Here is a 15,707-nt window from a genome sequence, read left to right as displayed (position 1 = left end):
GAACCTGATGGACCCCATTATATAAGTCACTATGTCTGTAATGTGATGAATCCATCACACATACAATTCGGCTTTTGGTACAGAACAAAAAAAAACCTGAAGTTAAAACGTAGATGTGAATGTAGGAACAAATGTGTCCTCTTACGTCCTAGAGTAATACAATTCTACTAAGGTTTTCTAGGCATTGGGTCAGAATCAGGACCTTTTGATTAGGCAGAAACTCCACTTGCCACCACTCACATAGGGTATGGCATAGGTGAACATTATTTCCAACCACCGTACTAAACTTTGAGATGGTATTTTGAGGATCCTGTATGGCATGATAGAAAAACAGAAATCCCACCTGGGATGAATCGTCATATAACAGACACAAACCGGTCCTGAAGGACACCTTTGAGTCTAGTTGGGAATCCGTTGGGTATCCATTGTAATGATGTCCATCATTTTGCTGAGTGGAAAAGTCCTGTATGTAGGACTTCCATGATTTTTGATGCACTCTGCAACTGAGGCCCCTTTTTATGTATCCTCATGCCACCTTCATGTGCCGTGGACACTAAATATCCTGGCCACATCCCAAAGTAACTGGTAGCCCAGTGACATTGAAAATTAGCCTGTTCATCCCGAAGTCACTCCATTTTTGGGGGGTTTTCAAGTATGATTAAATATTCAAGTATTAAGTCCATATTTAGTAAACTGGATAGGTAAGCAAAGCTTGGGAATTGGGTAGCTCTGGCGGCAGTTGTCCGTAAATACTCTGGAGAACCCAAGTACTCATTTCTAGGTTTATTTTAGATCTTGTGCACACAGACCTGTATAGTTAGACCTGGAATATGGTTCTCCATGTGGATCGTTCACTGAAATCAGTACATTTATAGGTTTGATATGGAGCACCCAATGGAGCAGTCTGCATGTTTTTGGGTACTTTATTTGAGATGTGTGTGTTATAGCTATATAATATATAGAGAGACCACTTTCCCTGTTCCTGGCTGCCCAATGAGACAATTCCCTTGTCAGGACAACCTAAACTCCTACTGTAATACATTCCTCTCTTCTATAATCTCTTGCCTAAGGCAAGTGAAGATTAAAGAAGAGATAATGTCTTGCAGTAATCTTACGCCATGACTTCATTCATATATATTACACATTACTGACAGAGGAAACCGCAACCAACAAAGCAGCCATTTCTTGGCATTTATGATTATACAGACATCTGTTTAGACAAATACATTATATACAGATGCCCTATAACTGGATACTGTATTTCTGTGCTCTGTATATGTTGGGGGAACTGGTTGCAAAATGTGTTGCTGCAGGGCAGGACTAGCACAGGGTGAAGAAGGCAACCAACTCTGCTATCTCCAGTGCCTGCTCTGTATCCCACGAACCTGTAAATTGTTTTACTAATCCTTTAGCAAACCTAATGCTTTTTGACAAGTTACTGAATTCGCGCGGCTCTGTGCCTTGAGGGGATCTTTTGCACAGATCAAGAAGACAGTCCAGGTTCACTGCTGCATGGTGTACGGGCCGTAACAATTGCATCCAAGTTATCGACAAAGAGATATATAATGCTAACACACAAGGATAACATAGCTTTGCTTTTTTAATTAAAATAACTTGAAGTTTGGTCATTTGTTATTTTGTTGCCACTTTTGATGTAGCTTGACATGTTTTGGCTTTATTCTTTACAACAAGTGCCAGATGTTCTGTATATCTATGTCTGATGCCAAAGAAAATTCCATGAATAGATTTTATATAGTATAATTATTTAGACCAATTACTAGATCTGAAAAGCCCAATGTACATTACCTGATAGGCAATGCCACCCTGAACATTTTGGTGTTTTATCCAAATCTGTTCAGCCATTCCAAAGATATACGGTATATACTCGAGTACAAACAGAGTTATTCAGCACAGTTTTTGAGCTGAAAAAGTCCGCCTCGGCTTGTACTTGAGTCAAGGTGGCGGCCGCTGGAATTTCAAACTGCAGAAGTACTTATGGTACTTCTGCTAGCAGGCACGGCCGGAACGCAGCCTCCACTCCCTTGCTCTAAAGACCATATCCAACCACTGTTCCATTACACGGCGGGTGACATGGCCCTGTAAGCTCAGGCCCGCAACCAACGTGTGACTGTGTTCCTGGCCTGTTAGCAGAAGTACCGTAAATATTTCTGCAGGTTGAAATGAACAGCATCGCCAAGTACCTGTCGCCGCTGGTTTCCTGCAGCGGCAAGAGCGTGGCGATGCTGCGGGCCCAGCACCCGCCCCGATGTCTGTATGTCAGTTCTGTAACTATAATGGCGCCGCTATGCTGTAGAGAAATCTCGCGCCATAGCAACTTTTTTTTTGGGTGGGGGGGGGAAGAGACATCTCCGGAGGACATCTCCACTATAACTCTTACAGCGGAGATGCTGGAGCTCATGCCTGCGATCTCTAATCTCTAAGAGTTTCAGTGTTGATGCCCTCCGGACTCATCCCCCCACCCCCTCCAAAAAATACAACAAAGGTTAAAATTAGCCCCATACCTTTAAAGTTGCAGGCTGGCTGCTACGCGGCAAGGTCACTGAAGCCGACCTGTTCCGGTGACAGCCGGGAGCCTAATGAAGGCTCCCAGGCCTGTCATAGCAATATTACTATTGCAACTGGTCTATGACCATCCACAGTAGTAATGTATAGAATCTCCCATAGACGGCAATACACTTGTATTGCCATCTATGGGACTTGCAATCAAATGACTGCAGGTTCAAGTCCGCTAGGGGGAGCTAATAAAATTGTGAAAAAAAAAATATAATAAAAGATAAAATAAATAAACGTTCTAAATTACTCCTTTCCCTAGAATACATATGTGGGTTCACACCAGCGCCCGATCGCAGTTACACAGGTTTCCGTTTTCTGTCAGCAGAAGATGTAAACCGACATTCACTGTCCGCTGGTGAGCGTCTTCTGCTGTCCGCAGCGAAACCATTTTTTTTTTTTTTATTTAACCGGACACAAAGTCGGACATGTTACATTCCAGTCATCCCTATGGATGCACTTAGTGGTCACCAAAGAAAACTATAGAGCACAAGATGACCATAAACTATTAGGATTCCTTGTTCAACTCCCACATCTTAAGAATGAAAACATTATTTACCAGCTAAAATGACTAACCTCTCCTGTGTTTCTCTGTTACATGTATATTTACTAAGGGGAAATTTATGAAACTGTCTAATAAAAAAATAAAAAAATTGGCTACTATTTGCTCATAGTAGCCAATCACAGCACGGCTTTCATTTTATATTCTGTTCTTGAAATGTGAAAGCTGCGCTGTGATTGGTTGCAGCAAAGACCCTTTCATAGGTTTGCCCCATGTTTGGGTCCTGTACTTAATCTGTATGTGTTTAGGGCTGTTACTTGTGGCGTCTTATTTCTTAATGTGTCTTTTCTTTTTACTCTAGCGCTCACATTGCAGCTAACTGACAATGACGGGTAAGGCTGCTCGCCTTGCTTGCTTGCTTGCTCTTAACATCTCAATCCTTCTATATATTTATAGTCAGTAGTGATAGGACTTATGTGCATGCTGTGTGTTCATCTTATGTAAAATGTATGCTCAAAATCCAGTTATAGGCAATTCATTTACTAAGACGAGGAGCTTATGAGGAAATGAATGTAGTAGCCAGACACACAACTTTACAGAAGATCTATCGCCAAGTACAAAATCCTAAATACCATACATCATTTGATTGACGCTAGGCCCCTGATCAATTTGGTGTTTTTCTTATTAAAATCCATCCACCCATTCAAAAGATACAGCCCTTGGTAGATTATCTGTGAACCTACCTCTGATTCTCCAAGTGGGCGGGAACCATTTGTATTTCTGTGAGAAACTAAAAAGGTTCCCGCCCACGCTTAGACTTAGAGCTAGTTCACAGATAATCTTCCAGGGGCTGTAACTTTTGAATGGGTGGACCGATTTTAATAAGAGAAACACCAAATTTATCAGAGTCAAAGCGACAATCAAATGATGTATGGTATTTAGGATTTTGTACTTGGGGACATAATCTCTTTATTCTCCTAGCCCAACATGCAAACCTTTTAATGGGGCCCTAACCTATAATACCGCTACTGTTTTGTGCGGTAAAGGGCTTTTGGTCCTCTTTTGCAGTTAGGCTTGAGTGTGACTACCCCATAGCATCTTTTTTAAGGACTAAATAGGAGCTGAGCTGAGTAACCTGGCTTGGTGACTGTAGTATATGTGGAGGTGTCAGCTTCTGGCTTTATACACTGATTTTGACAAGTTGTTGATCTGGGACCCCTTTGACATTTTGAATATATAGTTGGGATCTCAGTGTTGTCTTATTTGTAAAAATAATAATGCAACATCTTGGAGTTCAGTGGTGTGGGAATGGTGTAGTTAGGGGTCGGAATAAGATGGCGACTACTCTGGTTGCAATAGTTGTTGGCACCAGGCCCTGAGGTAGCACTGTGATAAGGGGTTGCACTGATGTGTGTCTTTTTTTAAAAAAAAAAATGTAGATTGTGAGCCCCATATAGGGATCACAATGCATATTTTTTCCTATCGGTATGTCTTTGTACTATGGGAGGAAATCCAAGCAAACACGAGGAGAACATACAAACTCCTTGCAGATGTTGTTCCTGGCAGGATTTGAACCCAGGACTCCATCACTGTAAGGCTGCTGTGCTAACCACTGAGCCACCGTGTTGCCCCTGCACTGAAGTCTTAAGGGTCACCTTTTTCTCTGCTCTTTTCTGTTTCAAGCGATGGAAACTCGGTAGTTAATGGGCTCCACCAGGCTCCCTGTGTAGCCACCATTTTTCCAGTTCAGCTCTTCGTTGTTCGGATCCCCAAAAGACCCGAACGACAGGGAGCCAGCACTAGTATGAACCTTACTAGGGTAATGCACCATATGCATGAGATGGTTTGTAGAGTTGAGCGAGTACTGTTCGGATCAGCCGATCCGAACAGCACGCACGCATTGAAATCAATGCACGCAGCCGGCACGCGGGGGGTTAAGAGGCCGGCTGCCGTCAAACCGGAAGCACAAGGTGCTTCCATTCATTTCAATGCGTGCGTGCTGTTCGGATCGGCTGATCCGAACAGTACTCGCTCATCTCTAATGGTTTGTTTACTACACCTCTCAGGTGACCTCGTTCTGTATTTTAGAAGCCCAATCTGGCAGATTATATAAAGTATCATACAGTTCATTTACATACATGTCATATCTACATAACTAAGTGTATGACTTTGTATATGAGCTAATGCCGTAAGGCCGTGCTACATGTAAAGTTATCCTACGTGTCTGGTTTCATGGTTTAACTCGTCATTCTTGTTCTTTTTTTATTTCTTCCCTTTGGCTACATTATTCTTGTGTGTAATTCTGCAGCTCCGCGCACTTACAAGTAGAAACATTGCCAGTCAGCAGTTTTCGCGGTAGTGTTTCCAATACGATATCAGACGATACACTTTTTTTTTCTAGGTATCTTCACTTTAACCACATTGAGACGTTAGAACCAGAATCTTTCCATCATCTTCCCAAATTGGAGAGACTGTGAGTCACCAGTATGAGTATTAAGAAACATTTTGGACATTGATGTGTTTATACAAATATTAATGCCATTTTTTAACCCATTAGGTTTTTACATAATAATCGAATCACTCACCTGGTACCTGGCACTTTCAGTCAGCTGGAGTCTATGAAAAGACTGTAAGTATGCGCTGAACAAGCGTTGTGTTGGGGTAAATTGTACCTTGCAGCGGTTTAGAGGAATCCATCTTCACAGAATTTGGTTTCCTTAGTATTATATGTACTACAATCTCATCTAATGAGCTCAGAATTGTGACACTACTGTGTACTGACCACATGTGGCCAAGTCGCTTTGCGTCCAATCCGTGACAGATGGATGTGGGATGGCTATAGTGCTGATAGTGACATCTAGACTTAAAGGACACCGGACTTTTTTCTACTTGATGGATCAATGTAAACTCCTGTTAATAAAAAAAAATAAAATTAAGGTTTAGGGCCACGTGTGGAGTGATCGTAGAGAGTTAACCACCTCTCTGGCATGTAGTCCTCTGCAATCTACACTAGCAGTATTGTGAATGTCTGCCGTTTAAAGGTTGAAAGCAACCGGAGAGCTTCAGCAATGTCTACACATGTGCCCAGCAAAACCCATCCAATTTTGGAATTCCCATTGTTCAAATATACCATCACTTTGACTACGAAGGTTTGACCTCTTGGAACTCCATTAATCTTGAGAAGGAAGGGGAAGCATTGTTGGTTTAGTGCTGTGTCCAAGTTTTTCCTGCACAGCAACATCTAACTCACGTCTCAACTAGAGATGAGCGAACAGTAAAATGTTCGAGATTCGATATTAGTTTCGAGTAGCCCCGCAATATTGGACTACTCGAATCGAATATCGAACCCTATTATACTCTATGGGGTGAAAATGCTCGTTTCAGGGGTAGGCAACATTTGATCAAATAGAACTTACCAATTCCACGAGTGAGGGTCCGGCTGGATCCTCTGAGAAGTCTTCTCCGTGCAGCGTCCCCGCGGCGTCTTCTGGCTCTGAATTCACTCTGCCAGGCACCGGGCCTGGGCAGAGCCGACTGCGCATGCCCGCACTACAAGAAAATGGCCGCTTACAGTCAAAGCGGCCATTTTCTTGTAGCGCAGGCATGCGCAGTCGACTCTGCCCAGGCCCGATGCCTGGCAGAGTGAATTCAGAGCTGGAAGACGCCGCGGGGACGCTGCGCGGAGAAGACTTCTAAAGGTAGCAGAAGAACCAGCGTTGATTGGCTGACTGTATAGCATTCGGCCAATCAACGCTGGTACTGCATCGAATTTTTCCATTCGAATAGCGAGTAGTATTCGATCGAGTACAAGTATTTCAAATACCGTAGTATTCGATCGAATACCTACTCGATCGAATAATACTCGCTCATCTCTAGTCTCAACGTCTGACTCTAATGAGTTTGGGCCTGGGGTAGCCCTCTGCACGGGAAAGCACTGAAGGGTGCAGTGCTACGACTGTACTGCAACTCTTTAATTCTCATGATTATATTGGTCTCAAGGTTGGACCTCTATGATGATTGTCATCCTAGCGATATGCCAATAAGAGATTTCCAAAGCAGGACTTTACATCGATCCTACTCCTCAAATAAACAGGGCTAAGCCAAGGCTACATACACTACATGGATTTTACTATTCCAGGCACTGTAGTGAAGGAGTCCCAATGTCTTATTGTTCCATTGATCACTGGGTATCCCTTGGGTCAGATCCCTCTGATTGTTGGGACTTCTACATAGGATAGCCGAGGAATGTAAAGCTTTCCCTGAAATTTCAGATTTTTGGTCATTTTAGATGACCATCTTCTAGACATTGTAGGCATATGACTGTTTATAGCAACTACTGTCTGCCAAAAACGTCATTGTCCAGTTGTTTTTGTTTTGTTTTTTTTCTTTTGTGATGTCTAGTTGAAATTCCATATATATGGCAGGAGATTCCACATACGACCCATCATTTACCACTTTGTATATGCTCACTTTGATGCTTTACACTTTATTCTCCCCATCTGCCACTTTTGACACCTTGAAGATGAACGACTTCTGTATGATCGATCTCCCGGGAATCTGAACGATACTTATCTATGGCCAGCAGAAAACCCCTTTACTCTCCTTGTACTGCTCATAGATCTTTGCTGCTTGTAACCTAATGGCACATGCCAAGCAAAGAAGGTTACCCAGAGCATAAAAAGACCTACTACGGGAGATTCAATGGCGATCCATGTCCGGCCCTAGACTACAGTACAAAAATCTATTTATCCGTTTTCTTCATGTGGTGTGAACAGAGGTCTATAGGTTGTAATCTCAGTCCTCCTACCCTGTCTTTGTTTTGTTTTCTATAATGAAGATTGCCCTATTGTCTTTGGTTCTGGCTGCACCTTCAGAAACCATCCTTTACCTGTGTGTGTATGTATATATACTCCGCATTACTTCTATTACTTAGTCCTGTCCTCTTGTAGCGCTATATGTATATAATATGATGTATGCAGATTTATATGGGACATGGATGTGATGGTGTGTGTATCACCAACAGGCGCTTGGATTCCAACTCTCTTCATTGTGACTGTGAAATCCTTTGGTTGGCGGACCTTTTAAAGATCTACTCCGAATCTGGTAATGCTCAAGCAGCCGCTACTTGTGAGTATCCACGAAGGCTCCAGGGAAGATCTCTATCCACTATCACACCGGCGGAACTGAACTGTGGTGAGTCACATGGCCAACCTTTCAGAATTTTGTGGTAACGATGGTCCTGCCTGAGGGGTCCATCTGCCATGTTTTGCCTGGCAGGTGATCACAGTCTCCTATTTTAGGGGCAACATAGCACATTTGCTGGTACACTGGGGTGCAGAAGGTAAAGACAATCCTTTAGTAGTCCCACCGTGGGGAAAATTCAGTGTGTTACAGCAGCATGATACAGGATAATAGGGATATACTACAGAAGGAGACACACATAAGTTCAGAATAGCAGATAGGAGAAAAATACTAGGAGTCATAGCAGCTGAAGAAAAGAAGACTTCAAGGTCATTTAGTTCTCTGTGCGGAGTGATCTTCGCTTAGCCTGATGTTGATTATAAAGCCTGACCACGGTTGGAAGGAAGGACCTCCGATAGCTCCTTCTCACACTTGGGGTGAAGCAGTTGGTCACTGACCGTACTGCCCAGTGCTGTCACAGTCTCATACATGGGTTGGGATTTATTCTCCAGCATGAAGCTCACCACAGACAGTATCCTTCTGTCACCCACCACCTGTACTGGGTCCAGGGGCTCCCCAGGACAGAGCTGGCCCTTCTAATCAGTCTGTCAAGTCTATTTCTGTCCCTGGCTTATGTACTACTCCCCCATCAGGCCACACCGAAGAAGATGGCTGACTATCACACCAGACTGCTCTAGAACTGGCACTCGGGATTTAGTACTAGTGATCTTGCTCCCGCCACCAACATAGATGCGTTTATCACCAAAACTATGGATAGGTGATACATTTTCATGGGATCATACGCCCTACATTGGCATTCCACCAAAGGGGAGTACCCCCAAGTGAACTGATCACTATTATCCGCCATTTTGGTACCATGGTGTTAATGCTATGTTTGCCCTGTAGCAACCTGTTGGGAAAATGCCTATTTGTCTGGTGTTATTAGCCGATTACACTAAGCTGGACCCATGTCATTCACAAATGTAAAATGTCCCATTGCTAAGAATTTTGATACAAAATGCTGAGCTTTTACCTTTCAGGAATTTGATAAAAATGGTTGGTGGTGTTTTAAAAGTTTTCATGTTTTTCCAAATATACATTATTGGGGGGCTACAGAAATATCTCTAAAATGATTTCCATTTCCGATACAGAACGGCCAAGGATTACATCAGAGCCTCAAGATGTGGACGTTACCTTTGGGAACACTGTGTACTTTACATGTCGAGCTGAAGGCAATCCCAAACCAGAAATCATCTGGCTCCGCAACAAGTATGTTTAATAGAAAACAATGGCCGCGGATTATTGCCAAGCGATCCGTTTCATCAGCTCCCGTTACATCTTATAATGGTCCATGTGTTAGATATTGAGACCATTTGTGAAGTATAATCTTTCTGGTCAGTGGAAGGTTAACAGGACAAGTAGATTGAAGTCGCCCACCTGCGGAGTCGGGGCAGAGGCGGAGTGTTTTTGGATAAAGGTTGAAACTTTTGTCCTCATCTATTGAGGGTAATAAGATTAACATTTTTGTGATCCAGAGTTTTAAAGAGAAGGGAAATGTGAGCTTTCCTCTACAAATCTTCTTATTAAATTAATAGGCTGTTAGTCTTACAGTCTGGAGAACATTTGAGTGTATGTGAAATGTTTATGGAGGTCTGTCATTTTTTTTTTTTTTTTTTGTGTGTGTGTCGTGAAGTCTTAGTTAAGTTACCATTTTCTCTTTTTTTTATTATTTTTTGCTTTGACAATGTAAACCTGGTATTATGCGTATCTTGCCCATATAGCAGCCTATATCATGTTATTACATACTTGTCAAATTTGCCACTGATAAATTTTTTCCTACTGTTGTCTGGCTGGTTAATAGAATATCAAGGAAGGGTCGTAATTAGAGATGAGCGAACAGTAAAAAGTCCGAGGTTCGATATTCGTTTCGCGTAGCCCCTCAATATTCGACTACTCGAATCGAATATCGAACCCTATTATAGTCCTTGGGGGGGAAAAATGCTCGTTTCAGGGGTAGGCAACGTTCGATCAAATTATACTTACCAAGTCCACGAGTGAGGGTCGGGCTGGATCCTCCGAGAAGTCTTCTCCTTGCAGCGTCCCCGTGGCGTCTTCCAGCTCTGAATTCATTCTGCCAGGCATCGGGCCTGGGCAGAGCCGACTGCGCATGCCCACACTACAAGCGGACATGCGCAGTCTCCTCTGCCCAGGCCCAATGCCTGGCAGAGTGAATTCAGAGCCGGAAGACGCTGCGGGGAAGCTGCACGGAGAAGACTTCTAAAGGTAGGAGAAGAACCAGCGTTGATTGGCCGACTGTATAGCATTCGGCCAATCAGTGCTGGTTCTGCATCGAACTTTTACATTCGAACAGCGAGTGGTACTCGATCGAGTACGAGTATTTCGAATATCATAGTATTCGATCGAATACCTACTCGATCAAGTACTACTCGCGCATCTCTAGTCTTAATGCCTCCTTAATAGAGATGAGCGAACACTGTTCGGATCACCTGATCCAAACAGCACGCACCCATAGAAATGAATGGAAGCACCTGTGACGCCGGCCGCCGGCAAAGTCAGCGTCACAGGTGCTTCTATTCATTTCTATGGGTGCGTGCTGTTCGGATCGGCTGATCCGAACAGTGTTCGCTCATCTCTACTCCTTAAGTCTTTAGTAATTGGTCTATCCATCTCATATGACTTGTGATCCTGTCTATCTTTTGAGATATATATATATATATATATATATCGGTCCACCCACTGTCCTGTTGGTCAATTGGCCTACCGTATCTCTTTGTTGGTCAGAGGTCTTAGGTTACAGTCTCACCTGCGTTGGATGACCATACAGGGACTCTGTCCCCATTTTTGCTTAAACTATGCAGGATTTCGGACAGAAGCCACGTGGAAACTGCTTTTTAAGCAGATAGGGGTTTCGTTTTTTGGGTTGCCAAGCAGACCCGACAAACAGTAACCCAAACACTAGTGTGAACCTAGAGTCAGTTTGTATTCTATGCAATATTTGCCTATCAATTGCCAATTATATTTTATTTCTATATACTGTACATCATTTCTATGATGTAAATACTCATTTCATGGACCCAATAATACATTTTGTTAATCTAGAAATGAATTAAGTATGAAAGAAGATACCCGGCTGAATCTCCTAGAAGATGGCACATTGATGATCCAGAATACTCAGGAGGCTGACCAGGGAATCTACCAGTGTATGGCAAAGAACGTGGCTGGGGAAGTGAAGACCCACGAGGTCACCCTTCGATATTATGGGGCACCAGGTAAACCTGTCCCAAAATTTCTAAAAACACAGAATGGACTGTTGTTTAGTATAATATGACTTCATTTATTTCTGGTTTCTCTTCTTTAGGTATTGCATAGCAAATGAGATTTTAACATATTTTAATATATTTCTTAAAATTTTTAATGCAGCACATAGAGGGGGATGTTTAATAAAAGTTTTGCCCTGATTTTCTAATCGATTTACCCTTTTCCCTTTAAATTATATTAAAAGTTTTCATTTCTATTATTTTCCCCCATCCCCTAAACAGCCAGGCCAAATTTTGTGATCCAACCTCAAAACACAGAAGTGCTGGTTGGCGAAAGTGTCACATTGGAGTGTAGCGCTGTTGGCCAACCACAGCCAAGAATAACATGGACCAGAGGGGATCGGACACCATTACCCAGTGATCCTCGCATCACTATTACAGCTTCTGGAGGACTGTACATTCAGGAGGTCAACCAGGATGATGCTGGGGAATATACATGTTTTGCAACCAACACTTTGGATACTATTCACTCAACTGCCTACATCATAGTCCAAGGTAAGTACTCTCTACAGTGGTGTTCAGATCACGTCTTTGGGACACAGCACCAGTATCTAAACCCAACACCACACGCTGTATGGGAAGTGAGCATCGCTGCTCTCGGATATAAACATTACTAGGAACAGCTGATCTGCAGGTTCCCTAAGGATAGGCCATCAATATTATGAAGGTTGATAAGCACTTTAACTGTAAGCTGGATGAGTCTTGCTTGAAAGGTGGCCATACATCTTAAGTAAAGGTCAGCTGAAAGCTCATTCAGCTCACACATATTCAAGTCTCCTTCATACACATGGACACTTTGGTGAATGTGCATGCGTTCCCAATAAGGATTGTAAACCGATGCCAGGAGTCTTATCACCATTGAGAACCAAAGGATTGGGCATGCAAAATTCATATTACCTGATGCTTCTTTTCCGTGACCCCATCTGTCAGGGAGGTGAGTTGGCATACCCCATAGTTAGCCATATTCTTGTCAGATTTGGCCAGCTTTGCTCTTGCGTGTATAGCCATCTTAAGAATGTGTAAACATACTTAAGATCTCGTTAGAATGTTATCTCTCCTTTTCATGATATCTTTAATATCTTCTTTGGAAGTGCCACGTTCGCCAATTATCAAGCTCAGCTCTGCTGCATCTGGAGGTTTGTGGACATGAATATTTGTGTATTATTTTGTCCGCTGTGTTATTACAGTGACACGTGGTCTACAACAGCTGTGAGGTCCCGTGTCTTAGATGAGTTGGCCGACCTAACCACAGTCTTGTTTTCATCAATGTCCTCCCCTCACCTTAAGTGCTTTTAGATACTCATACTCCCGCTTGGGCCAGCTGGCTGTCCGCCACTCACATACAAATCAACAAAACCTCCATTGGGGGCTGTAGAGGAAAACTGAAGTTAATTATGAGCTGTGCTTAGTCAGGATCTTCTAACCCAAAAACTGACTGCAAGCACACATGTCATCTGATGCTGATGGAGTTACGATATTCTGCTCAGTCAGCACTGTCCCTCCTCTGGAGCATAGTATATTATTTTTAGTGGCCTTTTATGGATTTTTTTTTACACTGTTATAAGATGCTTTGCTCACAAACATGACTTTGTCGAAGTCATTAATTCATTGCAAGTCACATTTGCTTAGAATTAAAGGGGTATTCCTATGACGCTTGTTCACTTACCTGCAGGCTCTTGTGCTCTCTTCACTTCCTGCTTTTCTCAACACATAGGTGGGCGGGGTTTCACTTGCACGGGATTGGTGGTAAATGAATTACCACAGTGTGAAGCTGATGTAGCAGAGCTGGATTTGAGTCAGTTTGCATTACATACAGAGGTAATGGACTCCCTATCTCAGCCCTTATCAGCCAAATTCAATTAAGCCGACTGATAAGAGCTCAGAAATCGCTCCCACCCACCCCCCCTCCTTTAGAGCAGGCAGCTACATCACTTGACAAATGAGCAGATAATCCCAAGGGCCATAGAAACAGAGTGTAAACAAGTAAGTTAATAATCTCAGATAGCAGCCAAACAAAGCAGTTTTGATAAAGAAATGCATTTAGGAAAAGTCTTAAATACACATAAACTAGCAGTATAGATAGGATCCTTGTAATGGGACAACCCCTTTAATATCCTTAACTACTAGACTAGGGATACGACTAGAAAGGAGATGGTGAGGCAAATGCCCTGGATGCTAAATATTGTAAATGGCCTGAAGAGATCACTCTGCCAAGCTTGTATAATTCATCATATGTTTCGTTTGTTGAATATTTACTTTCACTCTTTAAGTTTTTTAGTGCATCTGTCTGAACATAGCCTTCAGCCATTTACAGTATGAAGGTGTCTGAGTCAGAGCAATAGTCAGTCGAGCCCTGCTTTCAAATATTGGGTGACCAATTTTCTGCCAAAATTTTAGCGCAAAATGTTTCAGTTGGAGACACCTCTCCTTTCCTACAAATCATGCACTTTTTATCTGTTAGATTCTCTAGTAAAAAAAATAAAAAAAAATGTCCTGAAAACAGGTTCAACGTTTTGCTCCAATTTTGTTGCATTTTATGCCTCATTGTAGATGTGCAGATATTAGTACATCTGCCTTATTGTGTAGTGGCTGGGCTCGAAGTGAATCGAACTGAGCTACAGTAACATTCAGTGTATAGGCCTGCTATCAGCAGTCGGCTGATCAGTGGGGGTGCTGAGAGGTGGATGTAATATTAATGAGCATTCATATGGATAGCTTACCAACATTAAAGTCCCAGAAGACTTCTATTAAATGCAACATGTACAGAACAACCCTACTTCAGATATGTGTATAGTATGTCAAAAAAAAACAAAAACAAAAAAAAAAACAATTAATCTAGTTGTCCTTCTTCCATTTTAGCCATCCCGCAGTTCACGGTTGTTCCACAGGATCGGAATGTTTTTGAGGGCCATACTGTGGATTTCCATTGTGAAGCTGAAGGGAAACCACAACCAGTAATTGCCTGGACCAAAGGAGGTAAGAAAAAGACTGGACTGGAGAGCAATTGAATATCTATTACATTCGCTATGCTATATACTAGGGAACCTATACCATATACGTTGTGTGGTGCCAAAAACTTTCTTGTGCGCTATTTCCTACATGGAAAAAAAAAACCAGAACTGTAGTGGTTGTACCATTGGTGATTTTTGTGTTTATCTGTCAGTCATAGTCTTGCGTATAAATTAAATAATAAAAGAAAGGATTTTTAGAGTTTTTGGCAATTATCACAAAAAAAAAAAATTGTGTGTGTGTACTTTTGCATGATTTGTTTCTGTAGTATATCCAAAGGCCTCGATCTTGGCTGGATCACCTGCCAACACAAGATGTGTGAGTGTATGTATCTTGGTATACGCAGTACACGTTTAACAAGTGTAAAAGTCCTCATTGTAAAATCTGCTAACCTAATTTGTAGACAAGAGTGGACAAGAAAATGAGCTGCTAAAGTCAGACTGATCTGAGCCTGGAGACAGTAATGTAAAAGAATGCAAAGTGTTTGTACAGAATCTGGAGTGCGGCCCATGTGTACCAGTCTGCGCCATCCACCGCACCACAACTAATCTATCATGTCTCACTTCTTTAAATGGGTAGATGTTTGCAAAAAGGTTTCACATAAACTGTCTCCATGTGAACAGAATATTGGGCCGTATAAGCAGTTACACAGAATTTCTCAATGTGTATTAATTCAATGGACTATGTTGTTAAAGAGATTTTTGGGTTGCCTGTATTGGTTACCTATCTTTAATACCATGTTTCCCCGAAAATAAGAGTGCCTTATATTAAATTTTGGTCCTCAAGATATGCTATGTCTTATTTTCAGGGGATGCCTTATTTTATTTTTGTGTGTTGCTGCCACCACTGTGCTACGCAGAGATGTGCTTGCAGCGCAAAGACTGTATGAAGAAAAACATTGCAGCCGGCTGAACGCTGTGTGCGGTGCACAGGAAAGATGGCTGCTGGCGCTGCTATTATACTGTACGTTGCATCCACTGTTCCTCAGGTGTGGAATGAGCTGGGAGATTATACCCCCCCCCCCCACCGCATACAATGCTTAATGTATGCACAGCGAGCATCTCCCAGCTCATCTTACAGCAGCAGGAACAGTGGATACAACGTAT

General features: G+C 42.4%; 1 protein-coding gene across 2 annotated transcripts in view; it reads left to right on the top strand.

Moving 5' to 3' along the window:
- Positions 1-15,707, top strand: part of PXDN (peroxidasin) — an 85,755-nt gene that overhangs the window by 49,471 nt on the left and 20,577 nt on the right. For both annotated transcript variants that reach the window (XM_075269094.1, XM_075269093.1), the window contains 7 exons: positions 5,475-5,546; positions 5,631-5,702; positions 8,097-8,266; positions 9,406-9,523; positions 11,375-11,544; positions 11,815-12,087; positions 14,452-14,568. In XM_075269094.1, coding sequence (XP_075125195.1) covers positions 5,475-5,546; positions 5,631-5,702; positions 8,097-8,266; positions 9,406-9,523; positions 11,375-11,544; positions 11,815-12,087; positions 14,452-14,568 — 992 coding nt within the window. The remainder of the gene's footprint in view (positions 1-5,474; positions 5,547-5,630; positions 5,703-8,096; positions 8,267-9,405; positions 9,524-11,374; positions 11,545-11,814; positions 12,088-14,451; positions 14,569-15,707) is intronic.

This window comes from Leptodactylus fuscus, chromosome 3 (genome assembly GCF_031893055.1).
Source record: "Leptodactylus fuscus isolate aLepFus1 chromosome 3, aLepFus1.hap2, whole genome shotgun sequence".
Classification (NCBI taxonomy): domain Eukaryota; kingdom Metazoa; phylum Chordata; class Amphibia; order Anura; family Leptodactylidae; genus Leptodactylus; species Leptodactylus fuscus.
Note: the sequence above shows the minus strand (reverse complement) of the source record. Positions and strands in the feature narration are given on the sequence as shown.